The sequence below is a fragment of the Chrysemys picta genome, chromosome 17 (genome assembly GCF_011386835.1).
Source record: "Chrysemys picta bellii isolate R12L10 chromosome 17, ASM1138683v2, whole genome shotgun sequence".
In the NCBI taxonomy this organism is placed as follows: domain Eukaryota; kingdom Metazoa; phylum Chordata; order Testudines; family Emydidae; genus Chrysemys; species Chrysemys picta.
The window spans coordinates 22,982,807-23,003,059 of record NC_088807.1 but is presented as its reverse complement, the minus strand read 5'-3'; the positions used below and the strand labels follow the sequence as shown (position 1 = coordinate 23,003,059).

The 20,253-nt window shown below is 65.4% G+C and overlaps 2 protein-coding genes and 1 pseudogene across 3 annotated transcripts; 2 read left to right on the top strand and 1 right to left on the bottom strand.

Moving 5' to 3' along the window:
- The first annotated feature begins 127 nt into the window (after nt 1-127).
- Nucleotides 128-3,276, top strand: LOC101930806 (galactoside alpha-(1,2)-fucosyltransferase 2-like; annotated as a pseudogene).
- Nucleotides 3,277-3,465: 189 nt separating this feature from the next.
- On the bottom strand, nt 3,466-8,361 carry LOC135976305 (galactoside alpha-(1,2)-fucosyltransferase 2-like). 2 transcript variants are annotated; one of them, XM_065571357.1, is made up of 2 exons: nt 8,147-8,361; nt 3,466-5,879 (listed from the first exon to the last, which is right to left on the bottom strand). In XM_065571357.1, the coding sequence occupies exons 1-2, from the start codon at nt 8,163-8,165 to the stop codon at nt 4,801-4,803; spliced, it is 1,098 nt and encodes a 365-aa protein (XP_065427429.1). In that variant the 5' UTR covers nt 8,166-8,361; the 3' UTR covers nt 3,466-4,800. The 2 variants fall into 2 exon arrangements, with proteins under 2 accessions (XP_065427429.1, XP_065427430.1); XM_065571358.1 differs by having other exon boundaries at nt 8,190-8,357.
- A 1,556-nt stretch (nt 8,362-9,917) lies between these two features.
- Nucleotides 9,918-20,205, top strand: LOC135976222 (histone-lysine N-methyltransferase KMT5C-like). Its single transcript, XM_065570973.1, has 8 exons — nt 9,918-10,003; nt 13,580-13,763; nt 13,891-14,000; nt 14,417-14,580; nt 15,330-15,349; nt 17,467-17,603; nt 18,616-18,803; nt 18,948-20,205. The coding sequence occupies exons 1-8, from the start codon at nt 9,918-9,920 to the stop codon at nt 20,168-20,170; spliced, it is 2,112 nt and encodes a 703-aa protein (XP_065427045.1). The 3' UTR covers nt 20,171-20,205.
- The last annotated feature ends 48 nt before the right edge of the window (nt 20,206-20,253 follow it).

The window sequence follows — 20,253 nt, the reverse complement described above, 5'->3', positions numbered from 1 at the left end:
TCCCGGGAACGAGCCCTAATCTGGGGGTGGTTGGAGGGGGGGGATGCTGTAATCACCAGCCCCCACTCCCTCCCAGAGCCAGGGAGAGAACCCAGGAGTCCTGGCTCCCAGCCCCTGTGATCGACCCTTTTCCTGCCCTAGGTGGGCTGGTCGAGGCCTGTTTCTGACCAGACTCTTATACTAGCTAGAAGGGACGAGATAGAGACACTAGCCTAGCTGGGAGCCAGGACTCCTGGGTTCTCCCCCCGGCTCTGGGAGGGGAGTGGTGTCTAGTGGTTAGAACAGGGGGGCTGGGAACCAGGACTCCTGGGTTCTCCCCCGGCTCTGGGAGGGGAGTGGGGTCTAGTGGTTAGAACAGGGGGGCTGGGAGCCAGGACTCCTGGGTTCTCCCCCGGCCCTGGGAGGGGAGTGGGCTGTAGTGGTGGGAGCAGCAGGGCTGGGACTCGCCCAACCCATGTCAGGGTCATCTGGGCCCCAGTGATTGTCCTGGCTCCAAGGAGGAATTTTTAGGGTTTGCTTTTCCTCTGCTTTGATCCGTAAAGGAAGCGGAAATTGCCCCCTCGGCCTTGAACTCCAGCTCCTGCACTAACCCAGGGCTGGGCTTGGAGGGGGCTGCGGGTCGGGAGTGAGGGGCACCGGCAGAGCTGGGGAGGGGCCAGGGCGGGGCTAGCAGGGGGCTGCGGGTCGGGAGTGAGGGGCACCGGCAGAGCTGGGATCGGGGGACGCAGAGGCAGCTGAGTTGGGACCCTGGGAACAGCAGGACTCAGGCCTGGAAGACCCCTCCTGTGCTGATCCCCAGCTTCTCCCCACCCCATCTCTCCCCAGGCCGAAACCTCCTTCCCTCACCTCGGCCATGACTGCCCTGGTCTCCTGGGTCGCCTTCTGACCACCCCTCTGGCTCTCCATCTTCCTGCTGGCCATCATGACCCTTTCCATATTCCTCCACTGGAGGGTGTGGTTTCCTGCCCAAGGACGGAGGCTCCCCTCCTTCAATGCCATGGGGCCGCCCCCAGCCATGTCTCCCATCCTGCCCCATGGAGCAGGGCATGTGGACTGTGAACTCCGCTGGGCGCCCGGGGAACCAGATGCGGGAATACGCCACCCTCTACGTCCTGGCCAAGATGAACGGGCACCAGGCCTACATCCTCCCAGAGATGCACCAACAGCTGGCGCCGCTCTTCCGCATCACCCTGCCCGTGATCCCCGGCGACATGGTCCGGAGCGTCCTGTGGAGGAATTGCGCGCTCCACAATTGGATGTCAGAGGAGTACAGGCACATTGAGGGGAAATACGTCTGGCTGACGGGCTACCCCTGTTCCTGGACCTTCTACCACCACCTCCGGCAGGAGATCCTCCAGGAATTCTCCTTCCACGACCACATGAAGGAGGAGGCCAACCGGTACCTGGCTGGGCTGCGTGGGCAGCGCCAGAACGTGACCTACGTGGGCGTCCACATCCGGAGGGGGGATTACATCCGGTTGATGCCCCAGGTCTGGAAGGGGGAGGTGGCGGACAAAGCCTACCTGGAGAAGGCCATGGACTACTTCCGGGCCAAGTACCAGGAGCCGGTCTTCGTGGTGACCAGCAACGGGATGGAGTGGTGCCGGGAGAACATCGACGCCTCGCGGGGGGACGTGTATTTCTCGGGGGACAGGAAGGGTCGTCGCCGGGGAGGTATTTCGCTTTCTTGGTCCATTGCAACCACACGATCATGACCATCTGGAGCTTCAGCATCTGGGCCAGCTACCTGGCTGGGGGGTTAGACCATCTATTTGGCCAACTACATGCTCCCCGATTCCCCCTACCAGTGGTTCCTCAAGCCTTCGGCAGCCTTCCTGCCCAAGTGGATCGGGATTGACACCGATCTCTCCCCGCTGCTGAATGGGACACAGAGGCAGAAAAGACCCGGCCCACAGGCTATCAACAGGACCTGGAGGAATAGGGGGCCAGCCATCAGTGAGGGAAGAGGGCGCTGGAGAGTTCAGGGTGTATCGGAGTAGATGTTGGTCAGGCATGGGGTGGGGTCAAGACAACCTGGCTCCCTTCTGCCAACTTTCTCCTAGGATTCCTCAAAAGGGGCCATCTTGTTCCTAGGTTGAACTGTTAGAACAGGGGAGCCGTGAGTCAGGATTAGAAGTGAAGTGAAGGAAAGCCAGCTATAAAAATAATAAATAACAAATGGAAGAAAGGGGCAGTAGATAGTAATATATAAATCAAAAACTAGGGATTGTAGAAAATTGATAAGGGAAGCAAAGGGACACAAGGAGACATCTGTGGCAAGCAGAGTTAAAGACCATACCATGTTTTTTTTTAAATGTATATTAGGAACAAAAAAGAATCCTGAGAATGGTATTGATCTCGTTTAGATGGAAATGGTAGAATTTTCAATACTGCAGACAAGGTAGAATTTTTCAATAAATAGTTCTGTGTCTGGGGAAAAAAACAGATGACGTTGTCATAGCATATGATGATAACACACTTTCCATTCCACTAGTTGCTCAGGTGGATGTCAAACAGCAGCTACAAGAGTGAGTCATTTTAATATCAGCAGGGCGCAGTGATAGGCATGGAAGAGTTTGAAAAGAGCTGGCTGAGGAATTGATGGCATTGTTGATTTTGCCCTGCAGCAGGTCCAGAAGAAAGCTCACGTTGTGCCAAGTTTTAAAACGGGTAAATGGGACGACCCGAGTAATTATGGGCCTGTCAGCCTGACCTCGATCCCGGGGAAGATAATGGGGCGGCTGATACGGGACTCGATTGATCAAGAATGAAAGGAGGGCGCCATCGTTCACCAGCGTGGGATTATGGAAACTAGACCCCGTCACACTAACTTGCCAGCCTCTTTCGCTGTGGTCGCACGTTCAGTGGAGGAAGGTCACAGGGTTGGTGTCACATCTGTCGACGTCGGCAAGGCGCGAGAGCTGGTGACTGATTAACAGGCATGCTAGGAAATGAGCGTGTTAAATGGAGTCACAGCCGCCCAACTGATAGGTCTCAGAATGCACCTGCACATGAAGACGCGCCTTCGAGCGGGGGCGGGGAGGGGGTGCGTTTCCGGGGGGCGGGTCCCGCAGGGGTCGGTTCTGGACTCTGAGCTCGTTCATGTCAATGATGCGGAAGAAAATATTCAAGCCTCACAGATCAAGTTTGCAGAGGCCACGAAACCTGGAGGAGGGGCCCCCAGCCGGGGTGGATTGGCCGCCGCTCGGCAGCTGGGTTGAGTGGTTAGAGACGGTGTCCCTTCCCCTGGCCTCCCCTGCTCCAGCATGGGGCCCATGGCAGCCACAGAGCCTGGGCGTTACAAACGGGCGGGGGGGCGGGGGGGCGGGGGGGGCTCGCCTTCCTGCCTGGCTGGCCCCAAACCTCCCACGTGGCTTGTGTTGGTGATAGACAGAGAGATCCCCCCCACTCTGCTCCCCCCCCCCAGATTCAGCCACCCCCACCACCCCCAAGCCCTTGGGGCTCAGGGTTGGCCCTGCCAAGGCAGAGGGAGACTGGACGCCTGCGTTCTTCCAGGTGGGAGGAGGGCGCTAATGGGTCACAGCTGCAGAACTGTGTATCAATCCCATGGGGGGTGGAGGTAAATTCCCCCCAGGGTTGGGCTCCACCTGCCCCCCCCCATTCCTCCTGGCCCAGGAGCAAGTGCTTACAGTGGGGGAGTGGGGGCCGGGAGCCAGGACTCCTGGGTTCTCTCCTTGGCAGACAGGGAAGGGCAGTATTCAGTGGGGTGCTGGCGGAAGGGCGGGGCCTTGTGAGTCCGATTTTATTGTTGCTTGTAAAAGCCCATCCTTTGCCTAGCAGTTCTGGCTTTACAGCCCTGTGCCACGCACACACTGGGGCCAGTTTATAGCCCAAGAATGTGCCCACCCACAGAGCCCTGCTGAACCTGCCCCACTCAGCCGGGGGTAGAACCCAGGAGTCCTGGCGCCCAGCCTTCTCTGCTTTTTCCAAAGGGTCAGTTTCACCAAGCTGAAAAGAATTAGGAACCGAAGCAGCCTGGAGGAAGAATTTAATCAGACCCATGTGGCTATTGATTGGGGATTGTTTACCAAACACCTGACTAGGTGCCCAGATAGCCACTATTCCACACTTGAGGAGGAAGGCCATACTGGTCACAAACTGACCTGGTTTAGAGGGGACGTGAAAGCAGCAATAACAAATGGAAGGATGGGGGAAATGGACAGCATATAAACCAGAAGATAGGGGTGGTAGAAAATTGATAAGGGAAGCAAAGGGACACACAGAACATTCTATGGCCTGCAGTGTTGAGGACAATAAGGAGGCTGGGTTTTTTTAATGTATATTAGGAACAAAAGGAATCCTGACAATGCTATTGGTCCATTTTAGATGGAAATGGTAGAATTATCAATAATGCAGAAAAGGCAGAATTGTTCAATAAATATTTTTGTTTTCTGTTTGGGAGGAAAAAACAGATGATGCCATATCAGATGGTGACGATAATGCTCTTTCCATTCTGCTCCTATCTCAGGAGGTGGCTGAACAGCAGCTATCAAAGTGAGACATCTTAAAATCAGCAGGTCCAAATAACTTACAGCCAAGAGTTTTAAAAGAGCTGGCCGAGGAGCAAGTTTTAACCATTCAACCTCATGATGGACCCATTTGGTGACTCCTAGGAGAAGGTTGGCAGAACCAACCCACATTGTCTTGATTCTCCCCTCCCCCCCCGTGCTTGACCAAGGTCCATGCTGATGCCCCCTAAACTCCCCAGGACTGCCTACCCCAGCTAGGGGCTGGCCCACTGATCCTGCTGGTGGCCTGCAGGCTGGATCCTATCTGCCCCTATGTCCCACCCCGCAGTGGGGAGAGATCGGCGTTGATCCCAATCCACTCGGGCAGGAAGGCGGCCTCAGGCTTGAAGAGCCGGAGGAAGGGGGAATCGGGCAGGGTGTAGTTGGCCAAGTAGACAGTCTCCCCACCGACCAGGTAGCCGACCCAAATGCCGAAGGTCCCGATGGTCATGATCGTATGGTTGCAATGGGCCAAGAGAGCAAAGTCCCTCCCCGGCGACGACTCCTTCCCGTCCCCTGAGAAATACACATCCCCCTGCGAGGCGTTGATGTTCTCCCGGCACCACTCCATCCCGTTGCTGGTCACCACAAAGACCGGCTCCTGGTACTTGTCCCGGAAGTAGCCCATGGCCTTCTCCAGGTAGGCCTTGTCCGCCACCACCCCCTTCCGGATCTGTGGCATCACCCGGACGTAGTCCCCCCTCCGGACGTGGATGCCCACATAGGTCACGTTCTGGCGCTGCCCACGCAGCCCGGCCAGGTACTGGTTGGCCTCCTCCTTGACGTGGTCGTGGAAGGAGAATTCCTGGAGGATCTCCTGCCGGAGGTGGTGGTAGAAGGTCCAGGACCAGGGGTAGCCCGTCAGCCGGACGTATTTCCCCTTGATGTGCCTGTACTCCTCCGACATCCAGTTGTGGAGCCCGTAATTCCTCCACGGGACGCTCCGGACCACGTCGCTGGAGACCACGGGCAGGGTGATGCGGAAGAGCGGCGCCAGCTGCCGGTGCATCTCCGGGAGGATGTAGGCCTGGCGCCCGTTCATCTTGGCCAGGGCGTAGAGGGTGGCGTATTCCCCCATTTGGTTCCCCAGGCGCCCGGCGGAGTTCACGGTCCACATGCCCCGCTCTGTTGGGGGCGTTGTGGTGGGGGACGTAGCTGGGGACCCCTTCGTTGTGTTCGGGGAGGGGAGCCGCTGCCATGCGGAGGGGAACCGGCTGCTTAGGTGGAGGAAGGTGGAGAGGGTCATGATGGTCAGCAGGTAGAGGCTGAGCTGAAGGACCAGCCGGAAGGGGACCCAGGAGTCCGGGGCAGTCATGGCTCCCAGCAGTGATGAGGGAAGGAGGTCCCAGCCTGGGGAGAGAAGGAGCAGGGGGGGCGGGTGGTGAGTGGAGTGGGGTGAAGAGAGGAATGGGAGGGATGGTTCGAGGAGATGGGAGAGGGTCTCCCAGGGCCAATGACCCCACAGCACAGCCGAGGAGCCAGGGGACCCCAGCTCCAGCAGTATGTCGGGGGAGGGGAGCAGAGTCACTCAGTTTCTGGGGGGCCGCAGCCCCTTGACCCCGGATCCGCCCCTTCAGCCGCCAGCCGACACCAGGCCAGGCAAGAACAGTCAGAGCAACATTGTTTTCCCCTCCACCCTGCTGGTGCCCCTCACTGCCGACCCGCAGCCCCTGCCAGCCCAGCCCTGCCGGTGCCCCTCACTGCCAACCCGCAGCCCCCTGCTAACCCAGCCCTGCCGGTGCCCCTCACGGCCGACCCGCAGCCCCTGCCTTAACCCAGCCCTGCTGGTGCCCCTCACTCCCAACCCGCAGCCCCTGCTAACCCAGCCCTGCCGGTGCCCCTCACTGCCGACCCGCAGCCCCTGCCAACCCAGCCCTGCCGGTGCCCCTCACTCCCGACCCGCAGCCCCTGTCAGCCCAGCCCTGCCGGTGCCCCTCACTGCCGACCCGCAGCCCCTGCTAACCCAGCCCTGCCGGTGCCCCTCACTGACGACCCACAGCCCCTGCTAACCCAGCCCTGCCGGTGCCCCTCACTCCCAACCCGAAGCCCCTGCCAACCCAGCCCTGTCGGTGCCCCTCACTGACGACCCACAGCCCCTGCCAGCCCAGCCCTGCCGGTGCCCCTCACTGCCGACCCGCAGCCTCCTGCCAACCCAGCCCTGCCGGTGCCCCTCACTGCCGACCCACAGCCCCCTGCTAGCCCAGCCCTGCCGGTGCCCCTCACTGCCGACCCGCAGCCCCCTGCCAGCCCAGCCCTGCCGGTGCCCCTCACTGCCGACCCGCAGCCTCCTGCTAACCCAGCCCTGCCGGTGCCCCTCACTCCCAACCCGCAGCCCCTGCCAACCCAGCCCTGCCGGTGCCCCTCACTGCCGACCCGCAGCCCCTGCTAACCCAGCCCTGCCGGTGCCCCTCACTGCCGACCCGCAGCCCCTGCCAACCCAGCCCTGCCGGTGCCCCTCACTGCCGACCCGCAGCCTCCTGCCAACCCAGCCCTGCCGGTGCCCCTCACTGCCGACCCACAGCCCCTGCTAACCCAGCCCTGCCGGTGCCCCTCACTCCCAACCCCCAGCCCCTGCTAACCCAGCCCTGCCGGTGCCCCTCACTGCCGACCCGCAGCCTCCTGCCAACCCAGCCCTGCCGGTGCCCCTCACTGCCGACCCGCAGCCCCCTGCCAGCCCAGCCCTGGGCTCCCCGCCCAGCTCCTGTGGGTTAAGGGCAGGGTTGGGGGTCGATGTGGTGCTGGACTTCTTTGTGGCGTCGTCCCCTTTGAACCCCAACAGGCCCGGGGGCAGGGGGCGGGACGGTGGGTGGCCAGGCTGGGGTGGGTGAGGGAAGGGCAGGGGGGAATTTCCTGTTCAGTCTCAGATAAGATCAGATTAAAAGAAAATAAGGAAAATTCCTCCCGGGTGAAAGAAACGCTGGCGTCCGTGAGGAGCCTGACACAATCCCGGGTAGGCACTGAGCCCTCCCCTCAGCAGCCCCCCCTCCCTCCCCAGAGCCGGGAATCACCCCCCAACCCCCACTTCTAACCTCTAGACCCCCCCTCCGCTCCCAGAGCCAGGGAGAGAACCCAGGAGTCCTGCCTCCCAGCCCCCCCTCTAACTACTAGACCCCACTCCCCTCCCCCCAGAGAGGGTGGAAGGTCGTATGGGTCTATTTGTAGCTGGATTCTCTCTCCCTCCAACCTCCCCTATGGGACTGTACCACCTGGGCCGGGAACGGGGTGGGGGCGTGAGAAGGGGTAGATGGGAGCCAAATTTTCCTCCCCACTCCCACCCCAGATATTTCTTCCTTCCTATTAATCCTTCGCCAGCCACTGGGAGAGATACACAAGCTGCCTTGGCTGGCCAGGGGCTGGGAGCCAGGACACCGGGGTTCTCTCTCTGGGAGGGGAGTGGGGTCTAGTGGTTAGAGCAGGGGGGGGCTGGAAGCCAGGACTCCTGGGTTCTCTATCCCCTCTCAGCGAGGATCCAGTCGCCTCTCTCATTCCCTTGTTCCAACCACCTGAGCCCAGAGATCCCCCTTCGTTGGGTGGGGCAGGACGGTTCCCACTTCCCCTGGACCCTTTGTCCCTGCCTTCGTCCCCCCTCCCCCCACACCGCTTCTCCCACCGCACACCTGGGCTCTCTCCTTCCATCGCTCCCACCCAGCCCAGCCGCACCTGTCAGCAGGACGGATCCAGCCCGCGACTGCCAGCAGGTTCCACTGCTCGGAGCGGCTGGGCTCGGCTGCGCCCTGGAGGATGGGAGGGGATCGGAGCCCTGCCTCCGGGGGTGGGGACAGCGCTGAATTTGTGCCTTGGCGTGTCTGGCATCTGGGCTTTGCCCTTCCCGGCCCCGGCGCCAACAGGCCTGGCACTTCCCGGCCCCGGCGTCTCTGGGACTGGCACTTCCCAGCCCCGGCGCCTCTGAGCCTGGCACTTCCCAGCCCCGGCGCCTCTGAGCCTGGCACTTCCCGGCCCCGGCGCCCCTGGACCTGGCAATTCCCGGCCCCGGCGCCTCTGAGCCTGGCACTTCCCGGCCCCGGCGCCTCTGGGCCTGGCACTTCCCAGCCCCGGCGCCTCTGGGCCTGGCAATTCCCGGCCCCGGCGCCTCTGAGCCTGGCACTTCCCGGCCCCGGCGCCTCTGGGCCTGGCACTTCCCAGCCCCGGCGCCTCTGAGCCTGGCAATTCCCGGCCCTGGCGCCTTTGGGCCTGGCACTTCCCGGCCCCGGCGCCAACAGGCCTGGCACTTCCCGGCCCCGGCGCCTCTGAGCCTGGCACTTCCCGGCCCCGGCGCCTCTGGGCCTGGCAATTCCTGGCCTCGGCGCCTCTGGGCCTGGCACTTCCCGGCCCCGGCACCGCTGGGCCTGGCACTTCCCGGCCCCGGCGCCTCTGAGCCTGGCAATTCCTGGCCTCGGCGCCTCTGGGCCTGGCACTTCCCGGCCCCGGCGCCTCTGAGCCTGGCACTTCCCGGCCCCGGCGCCTCTGAGCCTGGCAATTCCTGGCCTCGGCGCCTCTGAGCCTGGCACTTCCCGGCCCCGGCGCCTCTGAGCCTGGCACTTCCCGGCCCCGGCGCCTCTGAGCCTGGCACTTCCCGGCCCCGGCGCCTCTGAGCCTGGCAATTCCTGGCCTCGGCGCCTCTGGGCCTGGCACTTCCCGGCCCCGGCACCGCTGGGCCTGGCACTTCCCGGCCCCGGCGGCTCTGAGCCTGGCACTTCCCGGCCCCGGCGCCTCTGGGCCTGGCACTTCCCGGCCCCGGCGCCTTTGGGCCTGGCAATTCCCGGCCCCGGCGCCTCTGAGCCTGGCACTTCCCGGCCCCGGCGCCTCTGGGCCTGGCACTTCCCGGCCTTGGCGCCTCTGGGCCTGGCACTTCCCGGCCCCGGCGCCTCTGGGCCTGGCACTTCCCGGCCCCGGCGCCTCTGAGCCTGGCACTTCCCGGCCCCGGCGCCTCTGAGCCTGGCACTTCCCGGCCCCGGCGCCTCTAGGCCTGGCAATTCCCGGCCCCGGCGCCTCTGGGCCTGGCACTTCCCGGCCCCGGCGCCTCTGGGCCTGGCACTTCCCGGCCCCGGCGCCTCTGGGCCTGGCACTTCCCGGCCCCGGCACCTCTAGGCCTGGCAATTCCCGGCCCCGGCGCCTCTGGGCCTGGCACTTCCCGGCCTTGGCGCCTCTGGGCCTGGCACTTCCCGGCCTTGGCGCCTCTGGGCCTGGCACTTCCCGGCAGCCCAGTGCCCCTGGCATTGCCCCGGGGCATTGGGCCCAGCCCTGCCTGTCAGGGGAGAGCGCCCCCTGCTGGCCCCCGCCTTTCCGCCCAGTGCAGCGTGGGCCCAGCGCTGGGTACAGCCGGAGCAGCCGGACAGGCCTCCCTTCCCCCGGCCGGCTGAGTCAGCCGGTCGCTAACACTGCGTCCTGATGCCGAGCGCGATAACGACACGGCTAATGGGCCGGGGCCGTGCCAGGCTGAACTGCTGGCGGGATGCCATCCATTGCTGCTCAGGGTGAGGCCCCAGCATCCCGGAGCGCGGCCGGCCCCATGCCCAGCCCTGCTCAGGGCTCTGAGCACCTGTGCGGCGTGGGGGGGAGGAGATGGGGGGAGGGGGTCCCCTGGCAGGCAGGGCTGGCCCCATGGCCCCAGGGCGGCGCTAGGGGGCACTGGGCTGCAGGGAGGGGGGTGGGGGCCAGCAGGGGGCGCTGGGCTGCAGGGAGGGGGGTGGGGGCCAGCAGGGGGCGCTGGGCTGCAGGGAGGGGGGTGGGGGGCCAGCAGGGGGCGCTGGGCTGCAGGGAGGGGGCGGGGGACCAGCAGGGGGCGCTGGGCTGCAGGGAGGGGACGCTCTCCCCTGGCAGGCAGGGCTGGCCCCATGGCCCCAGGGCAGCGCTAGGGGGTGCTGGGCAGCAGGGCTGATCACTAGGGGGCGCTCTCTAGGAGTCTGTGTCAAGCTCTGATTAAATATAACCCGGTGGAGAGAACCGAGGAGCCAGCAACTGCCCCCCCCCCCCCATCTCCAGGCTCCCCATCTCTTTGGGTTGGGGTGGCAGCCCCCCCCCATCTATCCACAGATTCACCCCCCTCTGCCCTTCAGCGCAGAACGGCTGGGTCCCTCCTCTCCCTTGTTCCTCTCCCCAGCCTGATTACCTCCCCATAACAGGCTCCTTCCTCCCAGATCTGGGGGACGGGGCGGGGGGTGTCAGTGTCTGGGGGGGGGGGTAATTCATTAATCTGACCACACTGTTGGACCAGTTGTCACGGAGTCGCCGGGCGATGCTCTGGAACTGCTCCCCACAAAGCCAGTCAGGACTTTGGGGAGCCTCCTCTCCCTCGGAGCAGACCATCTTCAGGGCAAGAAGCTCACACGGCTTCACCTCCTGGGTCTCTCCTGGGAGCATTCAGCATATGCCCCTCCGTGCGCTTCCCACAGCGAGTCCGCCCCGGCGGGGTCCTGGGGAAGCCAGAGAGTCCTGCACCCCCACTTCGCAGTCAGACGTGACTCTCAGCCAGCCAGTAACACAGAGGTTTATTAGATGACAGGGACATGGTCTAAAACAGAGCTTGTAGGTACAGCGGTGAATGGGACCCCTCGGCCGGGTCCATTATGGGGTTCAGAGAGCCAGACACCCACGTCTGCACTTCACTCCTCGTCCCCAGGTAGCTCCAAACTGAAACCCCCTCCAGCCCCTCCTCTCTGGCCTTTGTCTCTTTCCCAGGCCAGAAGGTCACCTGATCTCTTTGTTCACCTTTAGCTATTTCCTTGCAGGGGGGAAGGGTCCCGGCCATTTGTTGCTAGGAGATAGAGTGTCAGTGATTTATGCACACTGGCCTTTACCCTTCCACCTAGAGACTTAAGAAATGCATAGGGGAAACTGAGGCACCCACACAGTATTCAGAGGAAACATTAAGAACAGTCCCACTTCGTCACACTAGTCTGAGTGCGAAGGGGGAACAACTGGACTCCTGGGTTCTCTTCCCAGCTCTGTGCAGGCAGTGGGGTCTAGTGGTTAGAGCAGGGAGGCTGGGAGCCAGGACTCCTGGGTTCTTCCCCCCAGCTCTGGGAGGGCAGTGGGGTCTAGTGGTTAGATCGGGGGGGAATCTGGGAGGGGAGTGGGGTCTAGTGGTTAGAGCAGGGGGGGTTGGGAGCCAGGACTCCTGGGTTCTTCCCCTCAGCTCTGGGAGGGCAGTGGGGTCTAGTGGTTAGAGCGGGGGGGGAGGGGACTGGGAACCAGGACTCCTGGGTTCATTCCACGTAGGGTGACCATATTTCCCTATGCTGAATATGGGACACCTGGTAAAGTTACTCGTATTCAAGTGAGTTCAATGACAATCAATCAGAGCTACGCAGTACAAACATTCAAATTAACATCAAGTTGACTGAGCCCCTGTTAATAAGAAATTCTGCGTAGCTGGATTCTTTGTATTTACCTTCTTATCTTTAAGGCTTTAGGGTTCACATGGGGAGGGGTGACACACACACACACACCCCCCTATCCCTCCCCACAGGGAGAGGTTACACACACACGTACCCCTCTCTCACACAGGGAGGGGGTAACTGACCAACCCGAACCTCCCTGCCCAGCGCTCTCCACCCTCCATGCCTGGCTGGACCCCTGGGGACGGACCTGCCTCCCCTGGTACCCGGCGCCGTGTCTTCCCGAGGCAACATGTGTCTGTGGGCGGGAGACACAGGGTCACATGTCCCCCTCCCCAGATTTCTGCCAGGGTCCACACCAGAATGTGGCCAGTAGCAGCCTCTCGGCCCTGTCTGGGAGGGAAGGGACGGGAGCTGCTTCCAGCCACCGGGGAGGAGCGGGACGGGAAGGGCTGACCTGGCCTGTGTCTTTGCTGAGCTCATCTCTCCCCCTCTCCCCCAGGGATGGAAGCAGCTTGTCCCTTCCTGCCCGCACGGTGTGGAAAGGCAGCGAACACCCCCAGGCTGCTGCTGGCCACCCACATAACCCAGCCACCTCCTGTCCCCCAGCTACCGCGCGGGCAGGAAGGGGTTAAGCCCTAAGGCTGCATTGTGCCCCAGGGCCCAGGGAACCTGACTGCAGGGGCCTCAGTGACCCCGGCCAGAGGGGGGGCTCAGCAGGGGAGGTGCCCAGGGGACGGAGCAGCCCCTTCTCCCTGGGGGCAGGGCACTGCTGGCCAGGAGCCGGCGCTGCGGGGTCTGCGCTGATGGACCAGCAGGGGAGTGGCTGGCCCCACACGCTGCATCTTTGCCCCGTTACCAGCCTTGCACACCCACCCCCGTCGTCGGCCCGTCGCTGCTCACTGCTGTTGGGAGGCGGCTGGCGAGCAGGGATCCGGCCAGTACTCATCGGGGGGGGGACAGAAACGACCGGACAATTTGCCCGTTTTTAAGAAGAAGTCGGGACAGCTGCAGGAGGGTAAAATACGGGACTGTCCCTTTAAAAACAAGCCGTCTGGTCACCTTATCTCCAGGGCTCTGGGAGGGGAGTGGGGCCTAGTGGCTGGGGGTGGGGAGGGTGGGGCTCGGTACAGCCCCTATCCGGATACCACGGTCCCTTCCCAGCCATTCCTCCGGCTCCAGGAATTGTTCCTTATTTGCTTTGCATTGGAGCTGAACTGAAGCAAAGGGGAAATTGCTCCCCCCTCCCCCCCGCACGCACCCTCTGGGCCTATAGTGGGGAGCAGTGGGCAGGACTCTAAAAAAACGCCCAGGGCCATATTGCTCCCTCAGTGCCCTCCCCCTGCCTATACTGCACTTAAGCCAGAGCTGGGCCGGGCTAGCAGGGGCTGCGGGTCGGGAGTGAGGGGCACCGGCAGGGCTGGGGGGGCAGGGTTGGGCTAGCAGGGTCTGCGGGTCGGGAGTGAGGGGCACCGGCAGGGCTGGGGGGGTTCAGGGCTGGGCTAGCGGGGGGCTGCGGGTCGGGAGTGAGGGGCATTGGCAGGGCTGGGGGTTGCCCGGGGCTGGGCTGGCAGGGGGCTGCGGGTCGGGAGTGAGGGGCACCGGCAGGGCTGGGGGTTGCCCGGGGCTGGGCTGGCAGGGGGCTGCGGGTCGGGAGTGAGGGGCACTGGGGTGGGGTGTGGGGACCATGGTCAGGACTCTGTAGCACCCCAGTTCTCTCCCTCCCCCCAGTCCGCTCCCCGCCATCCGGAGGCAGCACCACCTGCGGGAGGCGGTGGAGGCGTTTCGCCGGCGCCGGGACCTGGACGCCGCCTACCGCGCCCTCCTGCTGGGCGAATGGGCCGGCCCCTACTTCAAGAGCCGCAGCCGCCAGCAGGAGACGGCGCTCAAAACCCACGTGAGTCCCGGGTCCTGTCCTGGCTCGGGGTGGGGGCCAGTGGTTAGAGCAGGGCGGGGGAGCTGGGAGCCAGGACTCCTGGGTTCTCACCCTGGTTCATGGTTCCTCTTGAATTCTCTCTCCCCAGATACTCCGCTACCTCCGCATCTTCCTCCCAGAGAGCGGCTTCGCGATCCAGCCGTGTAGCCGGTACTCCCTGGAGACCAACGGCGCCCAGGTGGTGTCCACAAAGTCCTGGTACGGGGTCCTCAACTCACCCCACCCCCATGCGCGAGGGGTCCCCAAATAACCAGCCCCCTTCCCCACCCCAGAATGGCCACGGCAGGGCAAGGGGTCCCTGAATAACCAGCCCCCGCACCTCACCCCAGAGGGGCCACGTCCCAGCGCCGGGCAAGAGGTCCCCGAATAACCAACCCCCGCGCCCCACCCCAGAATGGCCATGGCAGGGCAAGGGGTCCCCGTATACCCAGCCCCCGCGCCCCACCCCAGAGGGGTCGCAGCCCAGCGCTGGGCGAGGGGTCCCCGTATACCCAGCCCCCACACCCCACCCCAGAGGGGTCCCCGTCTGAGCAGCCCCGAGCCCGTAGCGCCCGGCGTGGGGGCCGTGCGGAAGGCTGGGCAGCCCCCCTGACTCGTCCCCCAATGCCCGGCAGGGGGAAGAACGACAAACTGGAGCTGCTGGTGGGCTGCATCGCGGAGCTGACGGAGGCGGACGAGAGCCTGCTACGGGCCGGGGAGAACGACTTCAGCATCATGTATTCCACGCGCAAGCAATGCGCCCAGCTCTGGCTGGGCCCCGCCGCCTTCATCAACCACGGTGCGGGGGGGCTCCTCCCCCAGCCCGGCCGGGCCCCCCCGCTCCCAACCCGGCCAGGCCAGCCCTGGGCTCCTCGCCCGGCTGGGCCCCCCACTCCCGGCCAGCCCAGGCCTGGCCCCCTGCTCCCAACCCGGCCAGCACAGCCCTGGGGTCCTCCCCGGCCCGGCCGGGCCCCCTGCTCCCGACCTGCAGCCCCGTGTTCTCGTTGAGATCTGCACAGACACTAGCCTCCCTCCACCTGCGCAGCAGGGTCCCGTCTGGGGGGCAGATGTGGGGTCTGTCTCCCTGCCCCCCCCCACTTCCCCTTGGTCTCGGTGCTGTGCGGGTCACAGAGCCCCTGCTCTGACACTGGCAGGATGAGTCTGTTCTCCACCTTCTAGGTGCTGGCCAGGGCTGGGTGGGAGCCGGTGTCCCCTAGAGGGGACAGGCCCCGCACCCCATTCCCTGAGCCAGCCAGTCCCTGCCCTAGGGCCAGATGGGAGCCGGCGCCCCCTAGAGGGGAAAGGCCCCATGTCCCAGTCTGTGCCCTGGGGCTAGGTGGGAGGCGGCGCCCCCTAGAGGGGCAGGACGTGTACCACCCCTTCTGGCTTCAGCCGCTCTCTGTAGCAGCAGCCTGTGGTTATCTCGCCCCAGGGTGTTGGGGGCTCTGTGGGGATCTGCTCTGAGCGTGGGGGAGTCGTAGGGGTCTGACCCTCTTCTCTGGCTTCTCTCTCTTGTGTCTCCTCTTGTCCCCCCGTGGAACCCGCCAGACTGCAGGCCGAACTGCAAGGTAAGGCCGGCTGCCTGGGGGTCCGTCCTGGCTCCGGGAGGGGAGGGGAGTGGGGTATAGTGGTTAGAGCAGGGGGTCTCAAACTCAAATGACCATGAGGACTAGTACATTGGCCCAAGGGCCGCATTACTCACCGCCCCCTCCCCCACGCTGTCCTCGGCCTCGCTCCCACTCCACCCCTTCCATGAGGCCCCGCCCCTGCCCCGCCTCTTCCCACCCCTTCCCTGCCCCCGTTCCAACCCCTTCCTTGAAATCCCCACCCCAACTCTGCCCCCTCCCTGCCCCCAGGGGGTGCAGAAGTGGTGTGGGGTATGGTGGGGGCTCAGGGCAGGGAGTTGGGGTGTGGGGTGCAGGAGGGGTGCGGGGTGAGGCAGGGGGTTAGGGTGCAGGAAGGGTGTGGGGTGAGGCAGGGGTCAGGGTGCGGCAGGGGGCAGGGTGCAAGAGGGGTGCAGGGTATGGTAGGGGGTCAGGGCGCAGGAGGGGTGCAGCAGGGGGCTCAGGGCAGTGGGTTGGGGTGCAGGGTGCGGCAGGGGGTTCAGGGCAGTGGGTTGGGGTGCAGGGTGCGGCAGGGGGTTCAGGGCAGTGGGTTGGCATGCAGGAGCGGTGTGGGGTGAGCCAGGGGGTCGGGGTGCAGGAGGGGTGCGGTGTGAAGCAGGGGGTCGGGGTGCAGGGTGCAGCAGGGGGCTCAGGGCAGGGGGTTCGGCTGCAGGAGGGGTTCGGGGGGCAGGATCTGGGCCGGCGCGTACCGGGGGGCAGGGCAGGCTCCCTGCCTGTCTGCCCTGCCCCCACAAGAGGCTGCAAGGTGGGGAAGGGGGGGCAGAGGGGCTGTGTGTTTCTGTTGCTTGAGGCACCGCATCCAGCAGCTCCCATTGGCCGCGGTTCCCCGTTCCCGGCCAATAGGAGCTGCTGGGGGCGCTGCCTGAAGCAACAACCACACACAGCCCCTCCGCCCCCCCTTCCCCACGTCCAGCCTCTTCCGGGAGCGGGGCGGGGCAGGCAGGGAGCCTGCCCTGCTCCCGGTGCACGTCCGGCCGGAGCCGCTCTGGTAAACCCTGGGGGAGAGCGGGGGGGGCTGTGAGGGGCTCGTGGGCCGCAGAAAATCACGGGTTAGAACATGGGGGGACTGGGAGCCAGGACTCCTGGGTTCTGTCCCCGGCTCTGGGAGGGGAGTGGGGTCTAGTGGATCAGAGCAGGAGGCGCTGGGAGCCAGGACTCCTGGGTTCTCTCCCCGGCTCTGGGAGGGGAGTGGGGTCTAGTGGATCAGAGCAGGAGGCGCTGGGAGCCAGGACCCCTGGGCTCTCCCCGGCTCTGGGAGGGGAGTGGGGTCTAGTGGATCAGAGCAGGAGGCGCTGGGAGCCAGGACCCCTGGGCTCTCCCCGGCTCTGGGAGGGGAGTGGGGTCTAGTGGATCAGAGCAGGAGGCGCTGGGAGCCAGGACTCCTGGGTTCTCTCCCCGGCTCTGGGAGGGGAGTGGGGTCTAGTGGATCAGAGCAGGAGGCGCTGGGAGCCAGGACCCCTGGGCTCTCCCCGGCTCTGGGAGGGGAGTGGGGTCTAGTGGATCAGAGCAGGAGGCGCTGGGAGCCAGGACCCCTGGGCTCTCCCCGGCTCTGGGAGGGGAGTGGGGTCTAGTGGATCAGAGCAGGAGGTGCTGGGAGCCAGGACTCCTGGGTTCTCTCCCCGGCTCTGGGAGGGGAGTGGGGTCTAGTGGATCAGAGCAGGAGGCGCTGGGAGCCAGGACCCCTGGGCTCTCCCCCACTGAATGTGAGACCTCGGGGAAGGGAGGTGCAAGGGGAAGTGCCCGCCCCTCTGTAAATTGGGGCTTAGGGTAGATTAGCCAAGGACTTTGAGACCCCTGCTAGGAGCCGCTGGGGGCATGGGGGGAGATCAGCGATGCTGTGGGGGCATGGGGGGAGATCAGCGATGCTGTGGGGGGCATGGGGGGAGATCAGCGATGCTGTGGGGGCATGGGGGGAGATCAGCGATGCTGTGGGGGGGTTGGGGGTTGCGCTGACAGGCGCTGTGCACTCCTGGCCAGGGAGGGACCCCCCCCCCATCCCGTGGGCGTGTCTGCGCCCCGTCTCCCAGCGGGGCCCTGGCTGACACCCCCTGTCCCCTCAGTTCGTCCCGACGGAGGGGAACACGGCCTGCGTCAAGGTTCTCAGGGACATCGAGCCGGAGGACGAGATCACCTGCTTCTATGGCGACGGCTTCTTCGGGGAAAACAACGAGCTGTGCGAATGCCGCACCTGTGAGAGGTGGGGGGGCTGGGGAGCTGGGAGCCCGGACTCCTGGGTTCCCTCCCGGCTCTGGGAGGGGAGTGGGGTCTAGTGGGGAGAGCGGTGGGAGCTGGGAGCCAGGACTCCTGGGTTCTATCCCTGGCTCTGAAATGGGAGTGGGGCCTGGTGGGAGCCAGGACTCCTGGGTTCTGTCCCGGCTCTGGGAGGGGAGTGGGGTCTAGTGGTGAGAGCAGTGGGAGCTGGGAGCCAGGACTCCTGGGTTCTGTCCCAGCTCTGGGAGGGGAGGGGGGTCTAGTGGGGAGAGCGATGGGAGCTGGGAGCCAGGACTCCTGGGTTCTATCCCTGGCTCTGAAATGGGAGTGGGGCCTGGTGGGAGCCAGGACTCCTGGGTTCTGTCCCGGCTCTGGGAGGGGAGTGGGGTCTAGTGGTGAGAGCAGTGGGAGCTGGGAGCCAGGACTCCTGGGTTCTGTCCCAGCTCTGGGAGGGGAGGGGGGTCTAGTGGGGAGAGCGATGGGAGCTGGGAGCCAGGACTCCTGGGTTCTATCCCTGGCTCTGAAATGGGAGTGGGGCCTGGTGGGAGCCAGGACTCCTGGGTTCTGTCCCGGCTCTGGGAGGGGAGTGGGGTCTAGTGGTGAGAGCAGTGGGAGCTGGGAGCCAGGACTCCTGGGTTCTATCCCTGGCTCTGAAATGGGAGTGGAGCCTGGTGGGAGCCAGGACTCCTGGGTTCTGTCCCGGCTCTGGGAGGGGAGTGGGGTCTAGTGGTGAGAGCAGTGGGAGCTGGGAGCCAGGACTCCTGGGTTCTATCCCTGGCTCTGAAATGGGAGTGGAGCCTGGTGGGAGCCAGGACTCCTGGGTTCTGTCCCGGCTCTGGGAGGGGAGTGGGGTCTAGTGGTGAGAGCAGTGGGGGATGGGAGCCAGGACTCCTGGGTTCTGTCCCAGCTCTGGGAGGGGAGTGGGGTCTAGTGGCTAGAGCAGGGGGCTGGGAGCCAGGACTCCTGGGTTCCAGTCTGCAAGGTCTCTGTTCCCTCAGGAAGGGGGAAGGTGCCTTCCGGCTGCGGAAGAAGGACCCCTTGCAATCTACCTCAGCCCAGAAGAAATACCTGCTCCGGGAGACGGACGGGCGGCTGCAGCGCTGGAAGGGGCGGGTCTCCAAACAGGTGCAGCAACAGAGCATGAGGCGGCGGCGCAGGGCCCGGCGCAGGAGGGAGCGTGACCGCGGTAGGAGCCCCGGCCTGGGGGAGCTCGGCGGGAGGGGGACTGTATCCCAGTGCCGGGCAAGAGGGCCCTGGATACCCTCATGCCAGCCAGAAGGGCCACGTCCCGGCGCCTTTGACTGACGTCCGTTTCTCTGTCCTCTTGCAGCTTCCCGGCTCCAAGCTCTGTGCCATGGGCCGGCCTCCTCTCTCGCGGCTCTGGGCGCCGGCCTGGTGAAGGACCTGCGGATCTCCCTGCACGACTGCGTGGCCTGCCGGGCCGCGGGGGGAGCCGGCTGCCGACTGCGGAAGCCGCTCTGGGTCACCCTGCCGTGGTGGCGCCCCGGGGCCGGGCAGCCGGGTCCTGCACCAGCTGGCACCGTCGTCCTCCGTCGCTCCCTGCGCAGACGCCGCCGGGCGCAGCGGGACGACAGCTGCTGCACGACCGCCGGCCTGGGTGCCCCGCGGCCCACGCCGCCCGGCCCGACCCACATGGAGCTGGGGGGCAGGCTGCCGAGGGGACTGGCCGGGCAGGGCTCTGGGGCGGAATCCCCCCTGGCTGGGGAGCTGCACGGGGTCAGAGCCGCCGGGAGCTGCCCCAGACGGGGCCTGGAAGAGACTCGGCCGTGCGCGAGGCCCTCGGGTGGAGTTCTGGAGCTCCGGGCTGGGGTCACGGGGCCCCCTAGTGGAGCTCTGAAGCTGTGCGCTAGGGACACACAGCTCCGGGCCAGGGACTCGGGGCCCCCTGGTGGAGTTCTGGAGCTGTGCGCTAGGGACACACAGCTCCGGGCCGGGGACTCGGGGCCCCCTGGTGGAGCTCTGGAGCTCCGGGCCGGGGACTCGGGGCCCCCTGGTGGAGCTCTGGAGCTCCGGGCCGGGGACTCGGGGCCCCCTGGTGGAGCTCTGGAGCTCCGGGCCGGGGACTCGGGGCCCCCTGGTGGAGCTCTGGAGCTCCGGGCCGGGGACTCGGGGCCCCCTGGTGGAGCTCTGGAGCTGTGCGCTAGGGACACACAGCTCCGGGACGGGGACTCGGGGCCCCCTGGTGGAGATCTGGAGCTCCGGGCCCCTGCTCCTCAGCCCCCCAGCCAGCTGGTCTGTCGGACCAGGAGTATGGCCCGGCAGCAGGCCAAGGCCCCGCCCCCCGCCAGGCCCCGCCCCCCCACCCTGAGCCGCCGGCGGCCACCCAGCAAGGCGCCCCCAGGCAGTGACGACCCCAAGCTCTCCCTCTACGCCCACGTCCGCCTGGAGCCAGTGAGGCCGCGTCGGGCGGAGCAGGAGGAGCCCAAACGGACGGTGACCTTTCACCCCTTCGCCCCCCCGAAACGCCTGCGGCTGGTGGTGAGCCACGGCTCTATCGACCTCGACGTGGCCTCCGGCGAGGAGTCGGCCTGAGGTGGAGGGGCCCAGCTCCCTCCACACCAGGCTGACACCCCCCACCCCCCCCCGCCCAACAGGATTGCACTGAGCCGCCGCCC